The following is a 27,588-nucleotide window of genomic DNA, read 5'->3' as shown; positions in this document are numbered from 1 at the left end:
ATATAATATAATTAAATCAATTATAATGAATGTGTGAATTCTGGTGCTGAGTAATGACCAATCATAAGTTGAGTTTCCACAAAGAGAGTAGGACAGCAATATAATGTATTACTAGATGTTCCTACTGCTAGATGCTCTAACATTATTGTATAGATAACTGGCAATAGCTTTTGAAAGTCTAGATTCACAAATGAGATGCATTGGCAGAATTGACAAGGAATCAATTTTAGCTGCTAAAAGTTAACAATGCAGAGGAAGTGTCTGTACATAAATTGCAGCAGCGCAAAATACATCATATCATGAACACGATGAACGATTATCAATGCGTGAATCAAACTCACTTAGAATGGTGACAATGTCTGACACAGGTTTCCATGCATCATTTTTTTATATTAATTATATATTAAATCAAAATGGCTCTACATTCAAGCCTTTTATGCTCACCAAGGCTGCATTTATTTAATCAAAAATACAGTAAAAAACAGTAATATTGTGAAATATTACAATTTAAAAGAATTGCATTGTATATTAATATGTTAATATGCATGTAAATTTAAAATGTAATATGTTTCTGATGGCAAAGCTGAATTTTTAGCAGCCATTATGCCAGTCTTCAGTGTCACATGATCCTTCAGAAATCATTTAATATGCTGATTTGAATATATATATATATATATATATATACACACACACACACACACACACACACACACACACATCATATGTTGAAAACAGTTAGGCTGCTTAACATTTTTTGTGGAATTATTTTTTTTTAAGTGAATAGAAAGTTCAAAAGAGCATAATTTACCTAAAATAGATTTTTTATAAAATAATAAACTTGTCACTTTTATTTAAATGCATCATTGCTGAATAAAAGTATTAATTTTTTTTCAAACAATCTTACTGACCCCAAACTTTTGAAAGATTTGTGTGTGGGCAGAGGCAATCATACAGAACAGTGAAACTGCTCACAGTAATTGTTTTGCTTAAACATACTTCTCACATAAATTAGATTATGGAACTTCACTGACTTTGCCACATCAAATCTGTACTAATTTGCATAAAGTTAAATTCTTCTAAACTTTATTGTGTCCCTGAACATGCCCACAGGTTGCTGTCACTCACATGGTTATAAATACACTCTTGTTACAAAATAAGCAGCAAAAAACCTTGCTGCAAATCGCTCAGTATAAACACCCTTTTAGAGTTACTGTAGGTCACTGATCAATATCCTTATTTCCATTCAAATAGTGTCACATAGGTCATTTTCTTAGTCTCTATAATGGGCTCATTAGACGAGACTAGCTCAAACAACCTCCTCTGTACAAGACAGTGAACCCAACAATGATCATCTCCACTGTCACCGTGCAATCTGTCATTTAGCTGGCTAGCAGTTAGCCTTTGCCCAATCCATCAGAGAGTGTGTGCACTCCAGTGTCTGCTGGACTCTGAAAAACATGAGACTTGCTGCTCACAGGGTTGTTTATGTGGCGATGGATTCATCTGTCTTCTATGCCGAAGCTGGCTTTTGTTAGTCTTAAACTGTTTATGCACTCATTGGCATGCTGTATTAGTCATAGAAAATGTCTGAAAGAAGGTTCTCAGAGAACTGAGGCCTTAAAAGGATTCGTGGCAAAGACATGAACTTATTCCACCCTGCCATTTGATGAAATGATAATAAGCCCTAGATGTGTGGGCAGTCTGACTTTTAAGTAAAAATAAATGTGAACTTTGTGCTAATGGTATCATGGGATTCAAGTGTGGAGGTTTAATACAAATCAGTGGTATATCCGAAGCAATGGCACAGGATTTTGGGAAGGCGAAAGCTAAAGGTCAAAGGAATAGTTTACCCAAAAATGAAAACTCTGATCATTTACTCACTCATTGTCATGTTATTTCAGACTTGTAGCGCTCAAATATTATAAAACGGATAGTTCCTGTCCTTGATTCTGACTGGTTGAGGCGCGTTCGAAGCAGGTAAATTACACTACAAACATACACCTTTGTTTACTTCTGTGTGTTGCTTGGCAACCACTTTGTTGGAACCACAACTGTTTCTGAGGAACTACATTGTTTGGTGGAAGAATACTGTTTTTATTTATACCATTACACTTTATTTGCTCTGTTTTATTCAGAGCAGAGTTGTTATATGGAACAACCGTTTTATAAAAGCAATAAGCCCTGTGAAACTGTGGTTTACAGTGAATTTATAACAGCTAAGGGGTTTTTAGCCCCACTCCGCTTCGCGTCGTGCCTAACAACAACGCCCCTTAGCTGTTATAAATTCACTGTAAACCACGGCTTCTTGGGGCTTATTGCTTTATTAATGACATCAAAATATACGGAAGTTAGTAAATAACTCCTTTTGTGTTACAGATCAAAACAAATTGAGGAGATTATAATTTTTGGGTGGATTATTTGATCATTTTGGCTTTTAATCTAATAACAGCTTGCAATTTCAGCAAGATTAACCCAAAATATACAGGTTAACTGAGTTCAGAAAAAAACTGTATGCCTTTTTGAATAAAAATAGATCTGATGAATTAGTTTTGATGCTGATGCGATGTAGACTGGTCTTGTATGTATTTGCTGCCCTCAAGTGGCCCACTTGTGTAACGACCTAAAAACATAGTAATCTGCAAGTCAAAAACACAGATTTCATAGGGTGTTTGGCATGACTTCATTTACAAATACTTTCCCACAATTCTTCCTTGCAATCTGAACCCGTTATTTAGTTCAGCCATACTGACTTAAATGGCAATGCTTTTGAAATTAATGTACAAAATTGGCAGTTGTTACTAGTTACTACTTGGCTGCTAGTTCTGTCAAGAGCAAGAGACATGTCATCACACCATGTGAAGGAGGTGGAGAGGAACAGAATCGGAATTTCCCCTGACTGGACGTGATCAAGAGACAAAGCTGAGTCATATCTGCCTTGAGGGAGGGCTGAGCTCCTTCCTGTTCCTCGTTCCCCCATCTTACTGGAATCACCTCCCTCTATCAGTCCTGAGGGGGAGACCATCACTGCCCCCTTCTGCAGGAATAACTTCCCTATTATATTATTTTTTAAGACACTTGCTAATTTGCAAATCTCAAAAAGCCTGAACACCATCTTAAGAAGGACTGTCTCTTAATGAGGAAATGCATTTTGGTGTTGAATTCTTCAACTGCATGAATTATGTTTAAAGTCAAATTTCCGAAGATGCACAACAAATCCTGTTAGAATGATTACAGAACAAGTACGTTTGACAATAGAAACCTGATTGTGACTTCATGTATCAGTAATCATGCTTTGTACTCAATTATATTAGGCTACAAATTTATTTGCATCTGTATGGTTTGTTGCATAGATACAAGACTTCCAGTCATTTTCTATTTTTCCCTGTCAGTAACCATTTATTGACTGTGGCCACTTTGTTTAACAGCAAAGTGTGAACGTTATGACATCCATACTGACACGCAGGCAAAGATTTGCAAGAATTATAACTCATAAGCAATAACTGCTACTCAAAGTAAAAATAAATCAGGTTATAAAAACAATAAATAGTCAAATAACACTGTGAAATATAAAAGCCAAAATTACTGGAAATAAAGAAGGAAGATACAAAGCTGCAATTGCGAGATGTAAAGTCACATAGCAAGATTTAAAGTCATATTACAACAAACTGGACATTCTCAAATTGTGAGATTTAAAGTTATATTGGGAGAAATAAAATTGCAATAAGGAAAACAATAAAGTTTAAATTGTGACATGTCGCTTACTATGAAGCAGGTACAGACTTCCACATTAATATGGATCAGGGTCAGGTATCACTATAAAATAATGTGAATCTTATTCAGTGTTCTAATGGTTTAATCAAAATGAATTTGATGGCACTTAATGTTATATCTTATTGGTAGATTTAAAAGATATTTATACTTTTTGAGTCAGGTTTATAATAAGCTGCTTTATTTGGGGATTTGTGCATATGAAAAAAATGGTATGAATTATTAAGTACTAAAAAAAATCTAGAATGTACAATTAACAAACACAGAACATTTTTTCAAAGGCATTTGCTGTAATATACAGTATATTTTTTAACCTGAGAAATGGATCCAAACAATCTTCACATTATTATATTTACAAATTGCTAATGCTTTTCAACATAATTCTAGCATGAGAAAATTTAGTCAGTGTATACTCAGGGATTTCTGGTATCCATGATATTGAAGGTAACCCAGCATCCAAGCCGTTAGCAGAGTCTGCATAAGTGTCCATATGATTCTGATGGCAGGTGACCCTCATCCCATGTTGATATCCAGCTCCTTCACTGTAGTAATCACTGCTTTGGTCCTCCCAGTGGCGACTGTAGCGTCCATGGCTCACGTGTACCTTACTGTTGGTTGCGCAGTGGCTGTAGTGAGGAGATGGTACAGAGATTGATATGTCCTGGTACAAAATCCCAGGTATCTCTGGAGAAACTGCTAGAGGCTCTGGCTGATGGGGAATGTAGTTCTCCATCGGTTCCTGGAAAGTTCCTGTCTCCTTGGGCAGAGAAATGTTGTCTTCTGGCTGTCGGTAACACTCCATATGGGCACATGGAGGTGCGTGTGCTTCAGCGTCTGATTGTGTCCACAGACATAAAGACAGTGTTGAAATGTGGTGGATGGCAAGGCGGAGAGTGGCGATCTTGGATAGACGCTTTCCGCTAAGGTCATGTTTGAGGACAGTGCGCAAGGCGTTGAAGGCCTGGTTGTAGTCCAGGATGCGCTTCCTCTCTCGGATATTGGCGGCGACTCGCCGTGCTTTGGACCGCTTAGGCCGAGTATGCCTCTTAGCCGCTTTGAAGCCCTCCGTGTCACTGGGGCTGGATGACACAGAGCACTCTGAACGAATCTTTGCAGGGCTTTCGCTGCTACAGTCGTCATCCTCACCCAAAGGACAATCCTCCAACTCATCCTCTGAAACTTCAGATTCTGTACTGGTGCTGCCCAGACTCATCGTTGTCGACTTTTGTCCTCTGCGAAATGCAAATATTAGCTTTGGTTTGAGAGATGAGTGTTATTGTGGCCTGTGTGAACTATAAACAGTTAGTCTTGCAAAGCATCCACATGTTGAAATCCTCTCCTCACCTTCTAGATCAGATCTGTCAGTCTCGGAGAGGGCGAGAGGGGTTTTTAAAGGCAATCTGTGGATGTGTCACGTGAGCCAGCTGCCTATAAACAAAGGTGTATTCTGTGTTTACAAGTGCCCTCCAGGCAAGCGTAGACATCAGTCAACAGGCTTTGACACACCTCCTCAACACTCAGGATCTGATCTTTCCAACTACACCATGCCGAAAATGAGGAATGTCATTTGCAAAGCTGACAGATGCATGTAACTCCAAGGTGTGTATGTTTGGTTTTGACAGTTATGTACTGATATTGCAGACGATTCCTCCTCATAAATATTATGGAATCAGGGTTCATTCATATTTGTATTCAGCAAAAACAGCTCTTGGAGGGAAACACTCTTAAAAATAAAGGTTCTTTATTGACTTCCATGATTCCATGAACATTTAACAAAAAAAACTGTTTTTTTTTTTTTTACAAGAACTTTATACTGAAAGATTCTTTAGGGAACCCAAAATGGGTCTTCTATGGTAAGGGTCTCCAACCCTGCTTCTGGAGAACCGTTCTGCAGATTTTAGCTCCAACACACTTGCCTGGAAGTTCTAGAGAGTCTAAAGACCTTGATCCAATAATGTAAATGAAAAAATGACATGAGGGTAAGCAAATAGACACAATTTGTATTTTTGGGTGAACTATTCTTTTAAGAAAAAGGGGTTCTAAAAGAATTCTTCAATTTACAACCAGTTACAATTTAAAAGTTAAAATTTGTAGACATATTTAGAAGCTTTTAAAATGTACCTATAGAGAGTGTGTGTTGACGGTCTGTGTCGTTGGATGGTTGAGCTCAAGGAAACCGGTCAGAAGCTGCTTTGAAAGAATATTTTGACAGTTACAGATTTTGAAAAAAAAAAAAAAAGGGGGCGGGAATAAAGAACCCTAATCCCCAGCATAAAGAACCATTTCAGCATAAAAGAGTATTTTATGGTTCTAAATAGAACTATGATTACAATTATAGATCCTCTGCATCATTTTTTTTAAGAGCATAACTATGAAAGTGTACCTGCAGTGTACAATTCATAATTATGAACATTGGTCCCTCATAATGCATTCCTAGTTTTCCTCCACCTTGATCCAGATGGATTGTCTAAACTGTGTTCTGGGTTTTGAGAGAAAAATGGGAACATTCATGACAAATTACATCTTTATCAGATAAGCCTCTTTTACCAATTTGCCTTTACACCTTTTCTCTGCCAGAGGGATGGAAAAACACTTATCATATGTCACATGAACTCCATATCTCTGCATGGTCACAATTAGCTGTTGTGTATTAAGCGATTACTGGCCTTCCTGGGCTGCAGCGAGGGACAGTGTAATTTGGTTGTCTGCAAAGTCATAAATCAAATGTGTGCTTCCTACGGGGCAAGAACAGACAGTAGCCACCTCACTTCAAAGCTGGGGAAAAGGAACACAGATATTTTACAATTATTACCTGTGATGGCTGTGAGTTAAGGGCTTTGGTTGCTTTTTTATTCTCACTCGCAAACAGCTTGTGTATCCTCTACTTGAACTCCGATGTGTTTTTGTAATCCAAAAATGCATTTTGTACTGAAAGTGGACAATAGTGTGAAATTTTCACTAGCTGACCTTCTATTATTCAGTATTTGGTGTGAATAAGAAATAGAAGTTTCTAACCACCATGTTGGAATGTGGTCTCAAACCTGACTATTTATTGCAAGAGAAAAATCTTCAGCTCAGTGCTTTTAAACTTTGCCTCTATTACTGTAAGCGTCAAGATACACTAACTTTTTGCTTTTTTACGTCAGACCCAACAAAATTTTTTACTATGAAAAAATGTCTGACAAAACACTGGAATTTTTTTTTTGTATTAATAAAATTCATGTAGTGTAAATAAAATCATTAAAATTGTGTGAATTTGATGTCAAAAATAAAAGATGGGAAGCATTTTCTCTTATCTTTTAAAATGTTACAAGTCAAGATTATATAGTTATTATAGCCAAAATTATTAAAAAGAAAGAAAGAAATATTAAGGCATATGCTTAAAACAGGACTTTGGCAATGATTTGGTCTTGGAAACATTCAACTAATAAATGTATGCATTGTATGCCAGCATTTTCCAACATATTGTACTGTTTGGGCTAACATTAAATGAAAAATATAAATAAATATATTTTTAACACATGTAAAATTAATCAAATGAAAAACAATTTATTGTGCTGGGGCCAGTAAAATGTTGGCAGGGCAAGAACAAAAATCTAAACTTTTCTTTTTTCTTTTGCTTCTTCTGTGGAACATGAAAGAAGATTTTGAAGAATGTTGGTAACCAAACAGTTAGGGTTACAAAGTTACAATGGAAGTCAGTGGGAACAGAAACTGTTTGGCTACCAACATTTTTCAAAATAGCTCCATTTATGTTCTGCAGAAGAAAAAAGTCATACAGGTTTGATAAGAGGGTGAGTAAATGATGACAGAATTTTCATTTTTGGCTGAACAATCCCTTTAACTAAAGTCATAACCAACTGAGGAAGCCACTATGGCAAAAATGTTCCATCTTCTCTTTGGGCTGTACCTATTTTACAATTTTCAAGCCTCCAGTCAAACCAGTGGCTCAAGAGTGCTTTCTAACAGCTAAGATCATATCAGCAGTGGGTGGCGGTGCAATAACCTTTAAACAAGAAAAGAGATGCCATTTCAGACATTGCTTCCTTCCTGTCCAACTTTTACTACCCAATCATGACTTCAGCCATGTAGGTTTAGGTGTCCGGCTGATATTTTGCACACAATGCAAGATTGGCTCATGTTAGACCAAAACTACACTGACTAAGCAATCTTTCACAATCAATAAAACAATCAGCCGGACCAAGTCTATTCAGACATTTACAGTGAGAGATATATAACAGAAAATGTAACTTATTTGCACCTTCATCTGTAGTTTTACATTGTGATGGGAAAAAAAAAGACAAAAAGCATATACACACTCTAAAAAATGCTGGGTTGTTTCAACCCAATGTTGGGTCAAATATGGACTAACCCAACTGTTGGGTTAAATTTTGGTTACATTTTTAAATTAACTTTTTAACCCAACAGTTGGGTTAGTCCATATTTGACCCAACACTGGGTTGAAACAGCCCAGCATTTTTTAGAGTGCATATTTCCTAGTAGCTGAAAATGGTTAGTCAAGCCATTTAGCTACTGTATAACATGTTTTGACCGATAGACGTGTTGACTAGATGTCCCTCATGGGCGTGGGGTGTTTTCCAGATCTCCAGTGAAAGGCAAATTTTTGTTAGCGGAAAATATAGTTGCTTAAGTGGGAATTACAACATCCTCTTCCTTTTCTTGTTCTGCAATTATAATCCAAAATGCAGGTTTGTTTAAACACAGGGCTCTAGATTGTGTCATACTGTGTTTGCTCTATAATTTGAAATTAGTTGTAAAATGCCACAACCTTTGCATGCTAATTACAGGCTCCTTTGGGACTTTACACTCAAACGGAATAAAATCAATCAGACTTTGGATGTCGGACAGCTTTGTTGACCTGATAAACATAATAAACATAATGATCCCCAAATGCAACAGAAAACACCAAGGTAAGCAAAGACAACAACAGACGTACCGCAGCCAGACAGAGGAGAGCGTGGGAATGTCAGTGTAATTGTTTTTGGCGCTTTTTCTCAATGACCATGAGAGGAAAAATTAGAGGTCATAAGCACAGAAAGGAGAGACTGATGTACTTGGTAATTGAGGGGTTTGTTTGCAAGGTTTGGGAACTGAAATACTTAAAATAACAGGATTTTAGATTATTTTGCAGGTATCAAAAACAATACAACAAAAACACCATTTAGCTATATCTAAAATGCTTATTGAATCTACAAAATTTAATTCCCTCAGTGTCACCCAATTTTTCACCAAATATCTAACCTGCCAGCCAAAGAGTGGTTTATAATAGTAACAGCTTTGAACTGTTGATGGCCATGTCAAAGGTTAAAGAGCACCCTGGAGCTGGGCACTTAACCTGAACTGCTCTTCAAACCAATAAGAATTGATTCCCAGCTCATCAGATCCATTATTAGTATTATTAGAACAAAACTGAGATTTTGAATTAAGGAAGCAAACAGGATGCAGAATTGAATTTGAATGTATAAGGAAGTACAATACTAACTGTATATGAAAAGCTAAGTTTGAAAATGTGAGTGTTTGGAAGTGTAAAAAAGGTTTGAAAAAAATCGCATTTAAAAGTTTGCAGAACTTATGGACAGATGAAATGCAAGACAAACAGATAGGCAGACAGATAGATATACTAAAGGAATATAAAAGCAAGACAATTTTTCAGTTTTGGATTTTTCACAGCCCTGTATTGAAGCAGTATTCGCTCTAGTTCACAAGATAAATATGCGTTTCATTTTCTCTACCTCCTTGCATTTATATTAAGTCAGTTGTTCCACTCCATGAGTGTGATTCTCTGCACTCCACTACCAGCAATGTGTGATTAATTTGTAATGGAAACATTTGCACACTTGAATCACCTACTGCCCCAGTCTAAGTGATGTAGTCCAACACATAAACAATGATGATTTACAAGAAGGGTTGGCAGATTAATTGTCTTGTACAGAGAACTTCAAGCATGCTCTTAAAACCCATCCCAGACTAGTCCTTTTTTGACAAATGGGAAGACACTAGCAATTATCAGTCGCCATGTATAAATCAAGGTCCTTTTAGATAGCCGTGTGCTCACTGGGAGAACCAAAGATAGCCCAGCCATAACTGTGAATTGTCTAAAGATTTGTAAATCTTGAGTCTGAGGTTAGATAATGAGAAGCTGCTTTCTGGCAGTTATTAGAAGACTGTGGCACAATTATTTAGATACATGCTTTTAAAGGGGTGGTGAGGCTTGAGAAGTATGCAGGGAAATTAGAGGTCCACATGGAAAACATGAATTCGTTATTCTTTAGAACCTTTTTTGGCTCTATGATACTGTAGGCAACCAGCCACTAATGCTTTAATGAAAGTGCTGGCATTTGTGCTATTCTGTTTTTAAATTTGTTCAAGCAGTGTTAATATTGCGCGTCTTTCACAACTTATAAAGAATACTAGACAAAAACATTTTGTTAACTGAAATAAAAATTAAAACTATAACTGGGAAAAACTGAAACCAAGCTAAAATTAACTCCAAGACTAACAAAAAAAAAAAGTTTTCATTTTTGATAAGACCGTATACTATAAAACTGGAAATTAACATGTGACTCAACAAACCATCAATATCGTAAACCATGATATACATCATATTAATCATAGCAGTTAATGAACTAGTAATTCTGAAAATTCTATGCAAATACAATTGACTCGACTCTATAATAACATTAGACTGTGCTGAGAAATTTAATGGCATTAAAACAAAACTTAATTTATACTGGTTAGTGCATTAAATTTGGAAGTTCTAAAATAATAGTTCACTATAACTAATAAATAAATAAACAAAAATAAATAAACTGAAATCTGGAAAAAAAATTCTGAATTAAAAATTCTAAACTATAGTAACTCCGCTCTCAACTAATTGCAATTCTTTCTGCAGGATCAAGGCTGGAAAAATGCATTTACAACATCATGTCAAGCATGCTCATATACATTCTTGAAGCTTTAACGGTACAAGAAATACAAAATAACATCAAAATCCTTCCTTTGGCTAAGTGCATTCATTTCAATACAACAAAAGGCTTAGCAAGGCTTCCAGCCTTTCTTAGTCTGTTTTGATTAGCTATACTGCATTTACAGTATAGGGGGTTCCCAAACGATATGCTGTGATCGCTGCGGGCACATGTAACGGTGTAATGGAAATGTCTGGAACCTCCTTGTCCCTTGTAAAAAGAGTAAAACAGTTCATTGTTGACACATGCCTCCTGATCTGCACTCACCCTTGTTAGCTTGTTAGAGGTTTGATGAGGTTATGTTAAAGATGGGTGTTGTGTCTTGTCAGAGGAGGATGGGCTTGGGCTGATCTTTCTCTTCGTCCCCTGACTCACAGCACTGGCTGCTTCTGTTCCATCTACAGATGTAAAAGAAGGCAGAAATGAATCACTCCCAGACAGAGTTTGACTCTGAGCTATACAAGCTATACATACAAGCAATACATATTTCATTCTTCTATTAAGATAGATCTTTGTGGATTTTTTTACAAAGTCATTATGTAGTGTACAAGCATTACAAATGACATTACAACTACATTTATACATGTAGAAAATACTTTTATCCAAAGTGACTTTCAAAAGAAGAACAAAAGCATTTTGTCAAAAAGTCAACAATATTTGTAATATGCAATGTCAGGTTTAGACAAATACCCTGAAAAAAAAATGTTCAAAGTTGTAAATAAAACAAAGTTTGTTGGTGTGTTTTACAAGAAAATGCATTTTAGTCTTTCTACTGAAGACTAAATGTCCTGTTAAATTTAAAGGAAGAATATTATTGTGATGTTTTTATCAGCTGTTTGGACTCTCATTCTGATGGCACCCATTCACTCCAGAGGTTCTATAAACAAGTGATGTAATGCTAAATGTGTCCAAATCTGTTTAGATGAAGAAACAAATTTATCTGCATATTAAATTGCCCAAGGGCGAGTACATTTTCAGCATATTTACTTTTTTTGATGAATTATTCCTTTAATGTGTTACTTGAAGTTCATTTGTAATTATTTCTGGAATTTACTAGCAATTTCTGAGTGAAAATTGTTTCAAAATACATCCTACACCAATCGAAGAAGCAAGCTAGAGAAGAAAAGAACTGCAGAGAAGAAAAGAAGTCTTGTGTGTGTGTACGTGTGTAAGTGTATTGGTTTTATACCCTATGTATCACTGGTAATGCTTGCGAGCCTTATTTTTAAAAGTTTACTGCTGTAACATAATCTGATCTTGCACATCAAAATGCATGTGCATGAAGACAATACTACCTGGATTAAGATGAAAGTTGTCGCACTAAGTACTGCTATATTTGTGATGAGCTCGTCTCCATGGTGACAGCCAGCGGGCACAAGAGTCAAACTGACTTTTTACAGCCTGCACCTCATTTTTTCCATGTCTGACTAGGGCTGGACGATATGGCCAAAATTGATATCACGATATCGGTAATGTATATCGAAATATCGGAAATGTGTTTAAAAATCATATCACCGTTATTGAAAAAAATTATATCGCGATACATATTGATATTGAATTATTGTCCAGCCCTATGTCTGACATCAAGTAAATAACCCTAATGATTTCCCTTTCAGGTTTACCAAAGCTAGCACACCTTCACAACAACGCCACAGGCATTACAATTAGATAAACAAGTTTGAATTGATCCATACTGCAGCAAATTCTTAATATTCACATTTGTTTTTGAAACGGTACTGTATCAGAACATTCCAGAAGAGTGAAATATGAGCTGTTAATGATACTAACTGGCGTTCAGATGAAAGCGTGTTGACAAGACGCAAGGGATATGAAATCACTCCTGGCCTTTCAGTGGTAAGATGGCATGCTCAAGGTTAGTCGCCCCAATTCCTGTATAGCAGCATTACAGAAACAGAGGACTAGCATTATTTGAGCAACTCTCTGCAATTAAAATAACCAGCTGCTAGATTACTAGAGGCGAGCTATGTGATTTATGCTCTGGCTGGAGTCTGTGTTTGACAGAACTTAAGATGCGATGACATAGCCTGTAGGTAATACTTGTTATGTCCTAGGAATGCAAGTTGTAACCTTTCTTCATAGTTCAAACTGCAGTGAAGATATATGTATTAAAACAACTGCACCTAAAACATCGAGCTATGTGATTTATGCTCTGGCTGGAGTCTGTGTTTGACAGAACTTAAGATGCGATGACATAGCCTGTAGGTAATACTTGAATGCAAGTTGTAACCTTTCTTCATAGTTCAAACTGCAGTGAAGATATATGTATTAAAACAATTGCACCTAAAACATTACATGTCTAAGCGAATTCAAATTTCTTCATCTGTCCCATTTAAGTATCAGTTTATGCTGAGAATGATAGTTTTACTGCACATATTTATTTTCTTTGAAATAAAACACATAACCTATTATTTTCAGCTGTGATATTCCAAGAGATTCATAGAAAAACACATTCTGACATCAACCATAAAAGGTGTTTTGAATACACTATTAAAACTGTGTTTAAAGTCACATTGGTGTCTGACAAACACTGTAATCATGCTGTTTGTGCTATAATTGGAGTTGTTTTGCTCAAAGGTCCACCAATGCCGATTACGCAAGCAGTACAGGAAGGCTAGAGAGAATTCTTAACATATAAAAAAGAAGTGAAAATACAGTTATTTACAGAGATTTCGAAAGGGCTGCCTGAACTAAACTAATTTGTAACTGCTATTTTGGTTTCACCTAAATGTGGAACTAACTTAGTAACTTTTGCTTTCAACAAGTCCTAACACTCAGGACAGGAGTTCAAGAGTTCACACAGGAGTTCACAGAGGTTGTTGTCCATGTCATTCCATCCTAAGAAATATGACCACTTCAAAGGATTCTGACATGCTAAAAATAGTTGAAATTTTTCCCCTGCTTTATTATAATGAATGGAATGCCAGACTCATAAAATAATAAAAATAATAAAAATAATCCTATTATATAAAAAAAATTAAAAAACAATGTTGTTTTTATGATTCTAAGTTAAATAAACAATTACAACTTAACAAAAAATGTGATCTAACAATGCATAAAATACGATGCTATATTTAGTATGACTATACAAAGATCCCAATTGTCATAACAGTGTTTGTCTGCCCCCCTCTGGTTAATTTAAGAGAATGCATGGAATTTAAAGCATCTAAAAACAGCAAATCACATCTAGCAAATAGGTTTTTTTGGGGGAAAAACATAAATCTAATTTAGTAAAAATTATATTGTGAGACTATTTGAACTCAAGGAGTTACTTTGATGGTACACTACAGTTTAAAATTTTAGGATCAGTATGATTTTTAAATGTTTTTAAAGAAGTCTTCTTTGCTCACTAAGGCTGCATTTACTTGTTTAAAAATGCAATAAAAACAGTAACATTACAGAAATTAAGTAACTTGTCAATTTTATATTTCAACTTTTCTTATTATCACAGTTGTGCTGCTTAATATTGTTGTGATTATTTTTTTTCAGGATTCTCTGATGAATAGAAAATTCAAAAGAACAGCATTTATTTTAAAGGGGTCATATGATGTTGTTAAAAAGAACATTTGTTGTAAATACAACTTAACCACTGATTTCTAGTCGTGTCCTCTTTTGGAAGGCCAAACATAGTATTTTCGCTTTCACAACGAAACACACAGCATCTTCACAACATGGCAGCGGCGGTGGTGGCAACAATAAAGTTACTCCTTCTTTATTTGCGTGAACATTTGGGCGATGTAATGCAAATCTTCCCACACAGTGATGTAGACATGTGGGGGGAACTAGATTGGGTGTGTCTGATTAGGGAGACATACAAAATGTGCAGGGCAGGGGGTCCTCCAGGACAGGTTTGGGAACCACTGATATAACCCCTTTAAATATATATATTTTTGTAAATATGTAAGGCTTTACTGTCACTTTTGATAATGCATCCTCACTTAAAAAAAAAAAAAGTAAACTTACTACATAATTAAATAAAACTGAGCCCAAACGTTTGAATGGTAGAGCACACAGCATTTGGTTCAGTGAACACACTTTCCACTCAACAGAATTTTCACCTAAATACAAGAACAGTCAGAAAGGACTATAGGATTAATCACGTCCTCATTCCAATTAACTGTCCGCAAATCCTCAGAGAACAAACAGAACCTGTTCCAGATCTACAATCTACCCCCACTCTGCCAGTTAAACGAGTGTTGGTCCAAAGTGCAACATTCTAGAAGGACAACCATGGCTATCTGTGGTTTATTCTATCACCTTGACCTCTGTGAGTTTAAATAGGCAGTCATTTGCTTTTGATACGCACTCTGAGGTCAGAGGAAGAAATGTGCATGTAAACTGCCAATTTATGCCTCCAGACAAATGTACCAAAACTATACCACTCACATCTAGGCTACATATAGTGGTGGTGTTTCATTTGTGCATTAAACAGATTCAAATAAAAGTGAACAAATTAGTTACACTCACTGACCCCTTGACTTGAATGTCACTCACACACCACACAATTTTAGACATGATTTTCCATTGGCCAACAGTTAATGGAGATCGCTGACCAAAACCAAAAATGGGGGGGACAGGTGGTTGTTTATGATTGTTATGTGTTAATTATATAGTTTCAACCATCATATACAAAAATATCAAAATGTAATTCAGTGGCACGAAAACACATTTACAATAGTATTTACAATAGCCAATAGCTTACTTTTATGTATGTTCACATAGATAACAAAAAAAAAAACATTCTTACTGACGTATGAAGAACAAAATATATTTTTAAATGCTTACAAAATATATATTTATTTTTTTTAAATATACTTTTAAAAATATACAAAAAATGGCCAATAAAAATATATGTACTTACATATATTAAATATGTTATTATGTTATATATTAATATATTGTCAAATATAAATATTGGCTATTTAGAAATATATTTAAAAACTAATTTTTGCCATATGGGAACAAATGACTTGTGTACGTGTGTATAGCTAAGGCATCCACAAAACGGATAAAAGAAATGGCTGTAATTTGTAAGGAACATGTATAATGCTTAAACGGTTCTTCTTTCTGTGGTTCGGAGCTCGTGATTGTGAGTCGATTAAGGAGTAAATGATTCGCTCATAAAACATTAAGTTGTCGCCACCTACTGGCAGAAAGGTGCACCAAATAGTGAACACATAGATTTTACTCACCAAGAATGAAACTTCCCAACAGTACACCAAAGACAGCACTGACACAGCACTCGGGTGATTGCAAGTCTTCATTACAGCTTCCTGTGGCCTTGACTGGGAAGCTTCCACGCCTTGCATCGCGACGCACTAAACACCGCCCGCCTCTCTTTGGCACCCCCAAACGCACTAACGCAGGCGGTGATTGGGCAGTGCAAATGTCTCAACTCCCCTCGTCCACCGAGCACCGGTTGAGCACATTTTGTCACTTGCGCTAACGTTAAATGGAGGAACGTCCCTGCGAAGGGGCAACCGGAGTATATATCAGTCATGGAGCAGAGAACGGCCCTGATCGATCGAACATATCGGTAAACAATGATCAGAACCACAGTAAGTTCCAGAACGAGAAAACGCAGACGAAGAAAACAGGTTGGTAACCAGCAAAGCTCATTGTTTTTTTTTTTCCTCTGACAAGCTTCAAATACATGTCGTAGTTTGTTTGTTCACAATAATACTTCATTAGTTAAGTCAAACGAGGAGCCTGTTTTGCTGACTGTACTGTTTGAAATAGTTATATCCAGTGTTAGCCGCAAAGCTAGCTAGCGTAAAGGGACATTGACCTTGTGCACCGGTCTCTCAGCACGCATTACACATTTCCCTGACTTATAATTCATTTGCAAACATACCTCTCAGTTTGGCTCGTTTTTAAAAGGAACGCGGCCGTCAGAGATCCAGAATAGCCTGTTAGCTCTGCCCCGTTGCTGCCACAGCAACATGAACCGGCTCCTGTGGAATGTTCCTGCTCGTAGCTTAAGCTTGTTCTGTTATTTCCTGTCCGCCATGATGGACGGCCAAATCTCACAAAACTTCACCGCTGCCCATTTCTCGTACAAACCCGAATACTTTGGTAATACAATTCGGGCGACGCGGTCAGCCATGCAGAGTCGCTATTAATGTTGTTTTAGGGGTGTACGGTTTGACCAGCTTAGCTCGAATCGCGGCCTATTACTCTCTGACAGTCATGTGAGTGGGCCTGACAGTGCCTGGGCTCGCGCTTACCGCCTATTCGAACTCGGCACCAAATGGCCTGAATAGAACGTGTCGGAAAATTCTATAGCTGTACGGATACAAACGTTCCCAAACCGTAAATGGAAGCAACCGGAAAATCCTATAACGTTACACGAACTGTAAAATGCACGCTTTGACGTGTAGATTTACAAAATCTTTTGATAAAAGAACGACATTTCTGTTGTTTTTATTTTAAAGTGCATTTTCTTGACCCCGTTTAATCTGCATTATTTATACTTGTATGCAACGAAGCTCATGGCGTGAGAACTCTCACGTATGTTTGATTTTAATCAAAAAGTGATAAACAGCTTTATTGTGTGCATTCTCTCCCGTAACTGTAAGCCTGTGTGTTGAAATGCACCACAGGCGTAGGGTTAACTGTTGATATCAAGCTATTTGGTACGGTTCTGTTGGCTATCGTGACGTAAAAGGTTTCGCAGGAGTACACCGCTGCATATCGCGAAAACTGTTCATATTTGGTCCATAAAAACGCCTAGCGCCCATTGAAATGTATCGTTGCAGTTGTCACTTTATAAAAGCGTTGTGATGTACCAACAATCACATCTTCCTGTGGCTAATCATTCAGGCTGCCCACTTAGCATGCTAAGCTAGCTGATGACTTGGCCGGGTGTTGACCGAATACGCACAAACATGGTTTCAAATAAAGCATTAACATTGCTAAACAATTTTGTAAATGATTTCATGCAGTACAAACGTTGCTGACTGCCATGTTGCGACTAACCCACTTCAACGAGTGTGACTTTACCACACAAATGAAAATAGCCACAGAAGCTGGCATGGCCTTAGACACAAACAAAGCACACAAATGTAAGCTCACAAAAGGCATGAAATGTGTTAAAGGGGTTTCTGTATTCAGTTTTTCATTAATTTCGGGATTTTAAGACGTGTCCACCAATGCTGGGGAACTACCCAAATATGACTTCTAGTACTCCATTTTGACACGTCATACCTCCGGTTAAAAATAGGGCGATGTCAGACTTGAGCCGGCCGATGAAAGCACGCTTGCATGGGGTGCTCTCTTCATGCCTCATATTTTCAGCCTCAAAGGACAGAGGTCGTTAAGACCCGTTTTAGTGCTCAAACCACTTTTTACCGCATTAATACATTGCACCTTTGATTTGGGTATTACATTGCCTTGTTGGTTCAGTTTGTTTACATATGCTGTACAAAGACAGATCTTCTCCTCTGTGAATTAATTTGAATCTGTATACCAGGTTGCCAGAATTGAATTGTTGCTAATGCCAGTCTTAAGTTCCTATGAGGACATTCCATCAGCTGCCATAAATAGTTTCCATAGAAATCATGAAGCCAAGCAGACCGTCTTATGCACACTTGCCTGACAGAACATTTATGTCTTTTTTTAATTATTATTATAAGGATATCCAAATATAATGATCCTGTTGCAGAGGATCCCTCTGGATACAAACTGCTTTACTGTTAATTTTTGAAAGTAGTAAGCAAATATAAAGACAATATATATTGATTGCAAATTTTAAGTTGTAAAAATATTTTTCTACAGAACATTGACTTTAGATTCAAATCAAATGTATTTATATAGCGCATAGAAATGAAAAAAAAATGTTTCTTTTGAAATGTATGTCAAAGAGTCCAGAAAAAAAATGAATTATAGTTTCCACAAAAAAATTAAGCAGCACAACCTTTATCAACAATACTAAGAAATGTTTCTTGAGAACCAAATCAGCATGTTAGAATGATTTCATGGCATTTTAAAATATGCGAAAATAGAAAACAATTATTTTAAATTGCAATAATATTTGCTATAATACACACACACACACATAATGCAGATTTTTCTGTCACAGATTCACAATACATAAAAACTAGTTTATTTCCTTTTTTAATCTGATTAATTTTCTGCAGACCCAGTATGAAAACCAATGATCTCTGATTTCACTTTATTGGCAGAGATTTAATTTGATAAACCAGCTCTGTTCAGATGTAGGTTGGTTATGGCTATCAAATCACAGATATTCCAACATTTTAGTCATTTTACACTGGTTTTAATTGGAAGTACACTGAATATCATCCATGGTTGTTCAGTGTGAGTTGAAGGAGTCCGCTTGTCATCTGCCTGACCCTGGCTTGGTTCCACAGAACATACCTAGTCTAAATATTCCTTGAACTTGTGCAGACATTGACTAGACTTGACCCGTTCCCTTACTGGAACTTGAGATCTGATCTGGACGTTTACCAAAAGTTGTTGATTCAGTGGATCAGTTGCTGCAGATTTGTGGTTTGCATTCCATCTGTTTATTGCTTTTTGTTTCTCCTTTGAGCAGAAAATGGCAAAATAAATGGAACTCTGAAGGAGGGAGAGGTGACTCCCGCTTCTTTTAACCCAGACATCTCCCTGCACCCTGCGAACAGCAATGGCGATAGACACCTGCTAGACATCAACTTGAAACAGAAGCCCACTCGACGGGCCTTCACCACTGACTCAACAGGGGACAGAAAAGGTAGAAACACTAGCAGAAACAGCATGGACTTCAAAAATGACAAGTCCTCAGAGTTGAACACGCTTGAGGGCAAAAAAGAGACTTTGGCTACTCTGAACGGTGTGGTGTCGCTCAACTCTGTACCACTTACCAACGGTTACCCTAGCACACCCGGAGCTGACAATGACGGTAGTGGCTCCGAGAGTGGATACACTACTCCCAAGAAGCGCCTGGCCCAGAGGAATGGCAAAGCCGGGGACAATGTGACTGCTTCTGCCCAGGGAAAAGCCATGCAACAGGGTGGCAAACAAGACCACGGGCCTGTGGCGCCGGACTCGGCCTCTGGCTCTCAGGTGGAGAGTGGTAGAACTGGTTCAAAAGTCGAGCTGCACTTAAAAGCCAAGGAACCACCTGCCTCCGCAACCCCACCTCCTCTGCCGGTGGCTGAACTTCAACGTAAAAACTCAGACAGCAAAGTGGCTGGCAAACGGTTTGAGGATCGCTCCAGCAAGGTTAAGGTGGCTACCTCCACCAAAGAGGACTCATGGACCTTGTTCAAGCCTCCACCTGTCTTTCCTGTGGACAATAGTAGCGCTAAGATTGTGCCTAAGATCAGTTATGCAAGCAAAGTGAAGGAGAACCTCAATAAGACTGCCCAAGCTGGCGGGGAGGCTCTCACTCCTGCTCCCCAGGTGCCTGGGAGACCGCCACAGGTCCCCATGTCTGCGGTGAAAACCATCACCTCGGCTAGTTTTACCAACGGTCCCCTGCCGGGGGAAGGGAATGGCTGTCCCCTGCCCTGCCCCCATTTCAGCGCCGGTCCTCTGCTGGCGACCCTGGCTATTGCCGCTGAGAATGTAGCATCTCCCCCTGGTAGCGGCACTTCAGCCGTTGGAAGTTCCACGACCTCTGTGGCTGAGCCCAGGAAGCCCAGTCTGTTCGTTTACCCCGTCACCCCCTCCAATATGCAACTCTCGCTCCCTAGCGGCCGCCAAGCCGATCCCCCTGCTGCTTCGACAAATCAGAAGTCTCTGGGGGAAATTTTTCAGAATCAGTGGGGCTTGTCCTTTATCAACGAGCCTAGCGCCGGACCAGAGGGCGTGGCGTGCCACTCAAACGGAAAGGACGTGCCGGTGGAGGTGAGCTTTCAGGGAGGCTGTTCTGCTACAGTGGCCACTCAGACTTCCAGTACCTCTCAGAGACTGGATCAACAACCACCCTTCCCCAAGGCTCACGAGCCAGACAAATGGACTAACGCTCAGAATCTGAGTCGAGGTGCGAGCGGCGGTGCCAAGGCGGCAAGCGGGGCCATACCCGAGACCTCTGTCCTCAGCCTGGATGCCCAGAGAGATCAGACGGGGGTTCATGGTGCAATAGTGTTTTGTTCTTCCTCTAAGGACATTTGTGCCGAGCTGCCTCCCACCTCCCCAGCTGCACCTAAGGTGGCTTTGGCCAAGGACCAGGGCCATACTAAGGGCTTTGACAGGAGGTCTAGTTGGGGGTCGTTTGATCTAAAAGCTGCTGTAATTTATCACACTAAAGGTAACTCACTGTTTAAGTTTCTTCTTAAGTACTTTCACTTTATTATGTACTACAAGAGATATACTGTCTTATGAATGTACAATAGAGATGGACTAATACAATAAATGTGACCCTGGACCACAAAACCAGTCATAAGTAGCACAGGTATATTTGTAGCAGTATCCAACAGTACATTGTATGGGTCAAAATTATCGATTTTTCTTTTATGTCAAAAATCATTAGGATTTTAAGTAAAGATCATGTTCCATGAAGATATTTTGTAAATTTCCTACCTTAAATATATCAAAACTTAATTTTTGATTAGTTATATGCATTGCTAAGGACTTTAAAGGACAATTTTAAAGGCGCTTCGGGCATCCCGTGTTTGAGTCCCGGCTCGCGGACCTTTCTCGATCCCATCAACACTCTCTCTCCCACTTCACTTCCTGTCTCATTACTGTCCTATCAATAAAAAGGCAAAAACACCGAAAAATAAATCTTTAAAAACAGAGTAATTATCCAAAAAGACATAATACAAATAATTTCATTTCTGGGGCACATGGCTTTAGAGACATACCGATTGGCAGTGCTGGGTAAATTATTACAAATTGTAGTCCGTTACTCATTACAAATTGCATAACAAAAATTGTAGTTAGCAACAACCTGGATTACACACATTAGGTAATGTAGTCTTACTACTTTTTTTTTATTACTTTTAGATTACTTTTGACTCGTTTATCACATAGATTTGAATGGGATTATTGTGTACCATGTTGATAAACAAAGAGAAAGAAAATATATTCCATTCTTTATCAACATCATGAAATCCTTTAACATTACAACAGGGTTTCTCAAACTCATTTAGAACTCTTTCATTTAGAAAGGAAAATTTAAAAGAAAAAAATAAGAATTGAAGTGAATCAATAAATTATGAATAATTTACTGACATTGTGTGAGTAATTATGTAATCCATAAAAAAATAACCGTAATCTGATTATGAGCATTTTAAAACTTAATATAATCTAATTACAAGTATTACATTTTTTTCGGAATCTGATTACGTGATGCAGATTATATGTAATCAGTTACTACCCAGCACTGCTGATTGGTGCCATTATGGTCAACCCAATTTAAAAGTGTAAATGTCTGTAAATAATATTGTTCAAACTAATTATCAGTCTATCTCTAATGTACAAAAAAGTTTGTGTGCTGCAGATAAATTGATTTAGTCTACATCTTAAATTGTTACTTAGCCTTCTCAAATTAGAATAAGGTTGTTACTCTTACACACAAATGATACTGTGACTGAATATATATATATATATATAAATGTTATTTCAGTGTGGTTATATAAAGCAACAAGACAGCAGTATTTTGAAGCTATTCTGTTAGTGTGAGTTTCTTTCAAGTTAAATAAAAAAGGACAGATCTTGATTGAATCATAGCTGTACTTGGGTATTTTTACACTAAGCTTTCATCCCTCTTCTTTGCAGAAATGGAATATATTTTGAATTTGCAAAAACAAGGTAAGCTACCATTTACCTCTTGTGTTTGTTGACATATTTATAGTCAACTCTTGCCTCAGCATGTTATTAAACCCTTCAATGATTCAGCATTTAGATATTGCAACCCAATGCCCCATCTGCTCACATCCCTCAACCCTTCCCATATCATTTTTGTTTGTGGTTTTAGAGTTCCCAGCTCTCACCTACATTCATCTTTCTCACTTTCTCGCAGATCCAAATCGAGCAGTCCTCTACAGTGAGTCATGGGACGGACCTGCTCAGTGAAGCTGTGTCTGGACACTATATCTCAGATGAACTCTGCTGCAAAAAGATGTGCTTGAGGAACATGGCTGCTGCCTCTGAACATCCTGAATCAGAACTAATCCAATGGTTTAGAAAGGACCTTGTTACCCGTCAGCAGTCAAGGCTGAGCGCAGAGGAACAGAGTGCGCTTAGGAAAACGGGTTAGCTGGTTTTAGAATATTAGAATGGAAGAACAAGAGCTGTGGAACTCAACTCTAATGCGGATATGTTGCTGAAGACAATTTCGATGACTTGGGGGACATACAACTCACACGTCAAACACTCATGATAACCCTGTCATGACATTTGGTTGGGCGGAAGCTTCTCCTTTAAGTACTCACGGACCTAAGAGAGTGTCCAGGAGGGAAGCATGTCACCATGTGTGCCCTCTTGAATTCAAATAATCATGTAGTGGTCACATTGAATTCATTTGGGCACAGAACCGAAGAGTGTCGCTCTACAGTGAATTAACATACTGTGGCCAGAGGAACTACATGGCTTTTTTGTTTTGTTTTGTTTTGTTTTTTGGAGATACAGGGGAATTGAACTCCATTTATGTGTGGGGGGCGGTTAGTTCAAGCCTTTGGGATTAAATAATTGTCTTAATTTAATTTCTGGACAATTTTGGATCAGTCCTGTTAGTGACGCATCTCCACTTCGTTTGTTTTGTTTGTTTTTTTCTTCCTCCTTTTTCTTTTCATTGAAATACTTAAAAACTCCCAGGGCTGGTTATGCGGTACACTCGGATTGGGAAACCACACGCCCTGTAGTGTGCATGTGCAGTATGCTGCTCTGTGCGTCCTCTTTTGGAAGAGTTAAAAGTGCTATCGTTCAGTAGTCTTATTGTTGTCTCTTCACGCTTCTGTCACCTGACAGCCATTCGAGTCTCTTGCTCATTGTGTGAGTGTGTAAACGGAGGACAGCGATCACGCTATACTCTTTTATCTTGAGTGTTTTGTTTTTAATTTTTAAGTAGCAGTTAGAACGCAGAACTAATCGATAAGATGTGCCACACCACAGAGTTGCTTTAGCTTCAATGCTATAGGTACATTATGGAGGCTTTATTTCGTTTTGGTTAAGTTCTGTAGAGCTGCTCTTCGAAATAGGGTTTTGTTTTTGCCTGGAAAGGCAGTAGCGACTACTTTTGCTTCATTTGGGACTACACCACAATTTAGAGGGAACCTACGTAGAGAGCAGTCGCTGGCGAACGATCCGGACTTTTTATTTCAGTCAAGAGACTAGAATCCCCTAGTGTTTTTTTAATTAATTTTTTATTGAGCACCACAATCACACTTTTATGCTTTTTATTTCTTGTATGTTTTAATTTGTACCTGGGTTTCCATGCTTATCGGTTAAGCGCTTGCTAAAGCACATATGAGCCTCATCAATAGAACCGCCATTGACAAGAATTCTGCCGTTGTGTAAATGTTTCTCTTTCTAATGTCAGAAAATGCATTCTTAACTTACAGTCTATCCTCTGTTTTATCATTTCACAGATTAATTGATTTATACATAAGAATCAGTAGCACTTTATGTATTATGTTCTTGAATTGTATTTCCTTAAACATTGACATATCAGTACATATTTGAAATTCTAGTAATTAATCATAGGCTACTAACTTTAACCTCTACCTAAGGACTGTCGGTCCGCAATCTCAAAAGAAAATAAATATTAAAAAAAAGAAAATGTAAAAAAAAAAGTGAAAAAGGAAAGAAAATAAAAAAGACACTCAGGTAGAATTAGGGCAGTGTTCTTCTATCTAACAAAAAAATGCACCAACAGTGTTATTGCCAAATATGAAAAGATGTCCCATGTTTGTACGAGCTGTTTTTTAAATTTTAACCTTTTGAGGGATTTAATTTTTGACTGAAAGCCAATGCTTGCGTCTTTACAGGTATCATTTGGCATCAATGTTTTCTGTACATTACCATGAAACACTGCCAGGTGAAAAGATTTAAGTACACATGGAAGACGTTAACCACACTACGTATCTGTATGTCTTTCCTTAGCAAGAGTTTTTTTTTGTTTGTTTTTTTATTTCATGTTTTAAATGCAGCATGTAATGGTTTCCAATGTGGTCTGTCTTCAGAAAACGTGGGATGTTTCAGGATAGTTCTTAATCTGTTTCTGTTCTTGAGGTATCCGACGTCTGTTCGATGTCTTGGTTCAAAAGATATTGCAGCTGTCGATGAAACAGATGTAAGTTCGTTAAATTCTGCTTCATCTTTTCTAATTCCGTTTAGATTCCACTTAAAAGCTTTGTGCAATGTAGAGAAATCCTGCGATTGATAATTAGCTCGTTCCTTGGCTTGTTAGATGCACATCTCTTCATTGCATCACTTGAGTTTTATTGTAGTTATCTAAATTTTGTCTTTGAACAACTCGCATAGAGCATTTTTTTTATATCCAAGGGATTTGCTTAAGGAGTTACTGATGTAGGCATAATTTATAACCATCTGTTGTTACATTAAGTTAATTATGAAATACCTCTGTAAACATGCATTGTCCCTGTATCCCTATTTCCCCTTAAAGGGATCGTTCACGTAAAAATTAAGATCCTGTCATCATTCACTCAACCTCGTGTCATTCCAAAGACTTTCTGACCCTGTCCCAACGTATAGTGAATGTCTGGTCTGTTTCGGACCCCACTGACTTTCACTGACGAAAACAGTTTAAAGCGGTTAGGAATAACGTGAGGGTGAGTAAATATTGGCAGAATTCAGATTTTGGGTGAGCTGTCTCCTTAACTCAGTTATGTCTTTGTAAACGCTGTCAGCAGAATGAACTGAACCTGGCCTTTGTGTCAAAAAACTCAACTCCAGGGGTCAAATGCACATATAGAGGTTCTATGCACAGAATGCAAACAGAACAGAGTTTATATTTTGGGGGGTTGCACATTAGCTTAATTTCCTCAATTTAAATAAGCACTTACTACCCCACAAATTATATAATTGCAATATAAATTATTTACATACATCTTAAATAGCTCCTCTTAGTGTTTAAAGCAATGAGAGCACGTACGGATGGGAGAGAGGTACAGAGATACTGAAATGGTTGTTGGCATATTCAAATTTCACGTGTTTTCTTGACGTATGAATGATTCTTGTCCTGTCCTGACAACTCAACTGTTTTTTTTTGCGTGTGGATGCATATGTGTGTGTGTTCGTGTGCAAGCATGTGTATTTGTCTTCATTCATACGCTCAATTATATGCAAAGTTAATATTGTGAACTTTTCAAGTTCAGGGTGCCTGTGTCAAGCGATATATTAAACGGAATCACATCAGAACATGAAAAACTCTTGCTTTTCCTTTTCCCCTGTCCCTACACCCCCATTACCCCCCAACAATCTTCAGTTGTGCCATGTTTGACTGTTAAAAGTTTGAATTAATATTTCATTTTATGTTGATCTCTCTGAATTTCCTACAATGGATGTGAAGAGGGGGTTACATTATGTCTCAAGAATCTTTGTCACTGCTAATAAACTTGTTGAAAAAGATCTTGTTGTCTTAGTCTTCTTCTGAATGTCTACTGTTAAATTTGTGCTTTGCTTTTGAAAGAAAGGACTATACAGGGTTCGATACAGGTTAGGCTTGATCAGGCCTAATGTTGATTGCCCAAATTTCGTTTTGTCCCTCATTTTAGAAATGGGAAAAATACAAACTACAGTGAATTACTTACAGTGGAGGTGAATGGGCCAATCCGTTAATGCTTTTTTTTTTTTAAACCTTTTACTAAAGTTTACTAACCTTTGCGTAAAATTGGATCCAACTGTACAAAATGCATACCTTATACAAAATCATAATGCATGATTTTTTTCAATAGAAATGAGTGTAAATGCTTTAAAGGTCCCATGGCATGAAAATTTTACTTTATGAGGTTTTTTTAACATTAATATGAGTTCCCCTAGCCTGCCTATGGTCCCCCAGTGGCTAGAAATGGCGATAGGTGTAAACCGAGCCCTGGGTATCCTGCTTTGCCTTTGAGAAAATTAAAGCTCAGATGGCCCAATCTGGAATCTTCCCTTTATGTCGTTATACGGGGAAAGGTTACCCCGTATAACGACATAGGTTATATAGGTTTTTTCCTCGAGAGACATCATGGCTTGCAAATGAGCGAAGCATGGCAGTTGCCCCGCCTCTCTCCTCCTCATTAGCATTTAAAGCTACAGACACAGAAATGGCACGTCCTAAGGAAAGCTCATTGTGGGACTGGCTCGTAGTGGCTGAAATTCTGCACCAAGGCTGAATTTCGGGAAAGAGACTTCAGATACAGTACTAGGGACCACTTAGCCCTATATAAAAGCATCCAAAAAGCAGCATGTCATGGGACCTTTAATAAAACTGTAAGCTGCACATTTCTGCTTTTAAATCCTCCAGAAACTGGCTCCATTCACTTCCATTGTAAATGCCTTTACTTCACTTTATTTTATAAAGAAAAGAGTCAAAATTATTTTATGCTTAATCACAATGCCACAAATGCTATTTTGATCGTTCTTAACTTGTATACAACTCGGAATATTTATGCAATAATACTCAAGTAATAAGCATACCATTCCTGACCTGCTCTTTGGATTTACAGCAACACACCCCACTTTCTATTTCCGCCTTCCTCTTTATAACCCTGACTTACTGTTGTTATAGCATTATAAACAGGACAGATGGAACCTGTGTTTTCCTAGGGAAAGTCCCAGCACCCCTCTGGCGTCTCTGAACTGGCACTGGTGTAAAGGTGAGTCAAGGGACGAGAATGCTGGAGGTTGAGGTGTTTATAAG

General features: G+C 37.7%; 1 protein-coding gene, 1 long non-coding RNA gene and 1 pseudogene across 2 annotated transcripts; 1 reads left to right on the top strand and 2 right to left on the bottom strand.

The window, feature by feature from the left end:
* Positions 1-4,170: 4,170 nt before the first annotated feature.
* LOC107666189 (class A basic helix-loop-helix protein 9-like) lies at positions 4,171-4,981 on the bottom strand (annotated as a pseudogene).
* A 3,281-nt stretch (positions 4,982-8,262) lies between these two features.
* On the bottom strand, positions 8,263-17,164 carry LOC107666196 (uncharacterized). Its single transcript, XR_001631645.1, has 4 exons — positions 16,627-17,164; positions 11,022-11,152; positions 8,558-8,647; positions 8,263-8,453 (listed from the first exon to the last, which is right to left on the bottom strand). It is a non-coding gene; the product is annotated as an uncharacterized LOC107666196 (long non-coding RNA).
* On the top strand, positions 15,968-26,041 carry LOC107666195 (nuclear fragile X mental retardation-interacting protein 2-like). Its single transcript, XM_016457395.1, has 4 exons — positions 15,968-16,369; positions 19,330-21,027; positions 22,500-22,532; positions 22,744-26,041. The coding sequence occupies exons 1-4, from the start codon at positions 16,225-16,227 to the stop codon at positions 22,794-22,796; spliced, it is 1,929 nt and encodes a 642-aa protein (XP_016312881.1). The 5' UTR covers positions 15,968-16,224; the 3' UTR covers positions 22,797-26,041.
* Positions 26,042-27,588: the final 1,547 nt, after the last annotated feature.

Source organism: Sinocyclocheilus anshuiensis, unplaced genomic scaffold, assembly GCF_001515605.1.
Source record: "Sinocyclocheilus anshuiensis isolate Anshui unplaced genomic scaffold, SAMN03320099.WGS_v1.1 scaffold984, whole genome shotgun sequence".
Taxonomy (NCBI): Eukaryota; Metazoa; Chordata; class Actinopteri; order Cypriniformes; family Cyprinidae; genus Sinocyclocheilus; species Sinocyclocheilus anshuiensis.
This window is presented reverse-complemented; position numbering and strand designations above follow the sequence as displayed.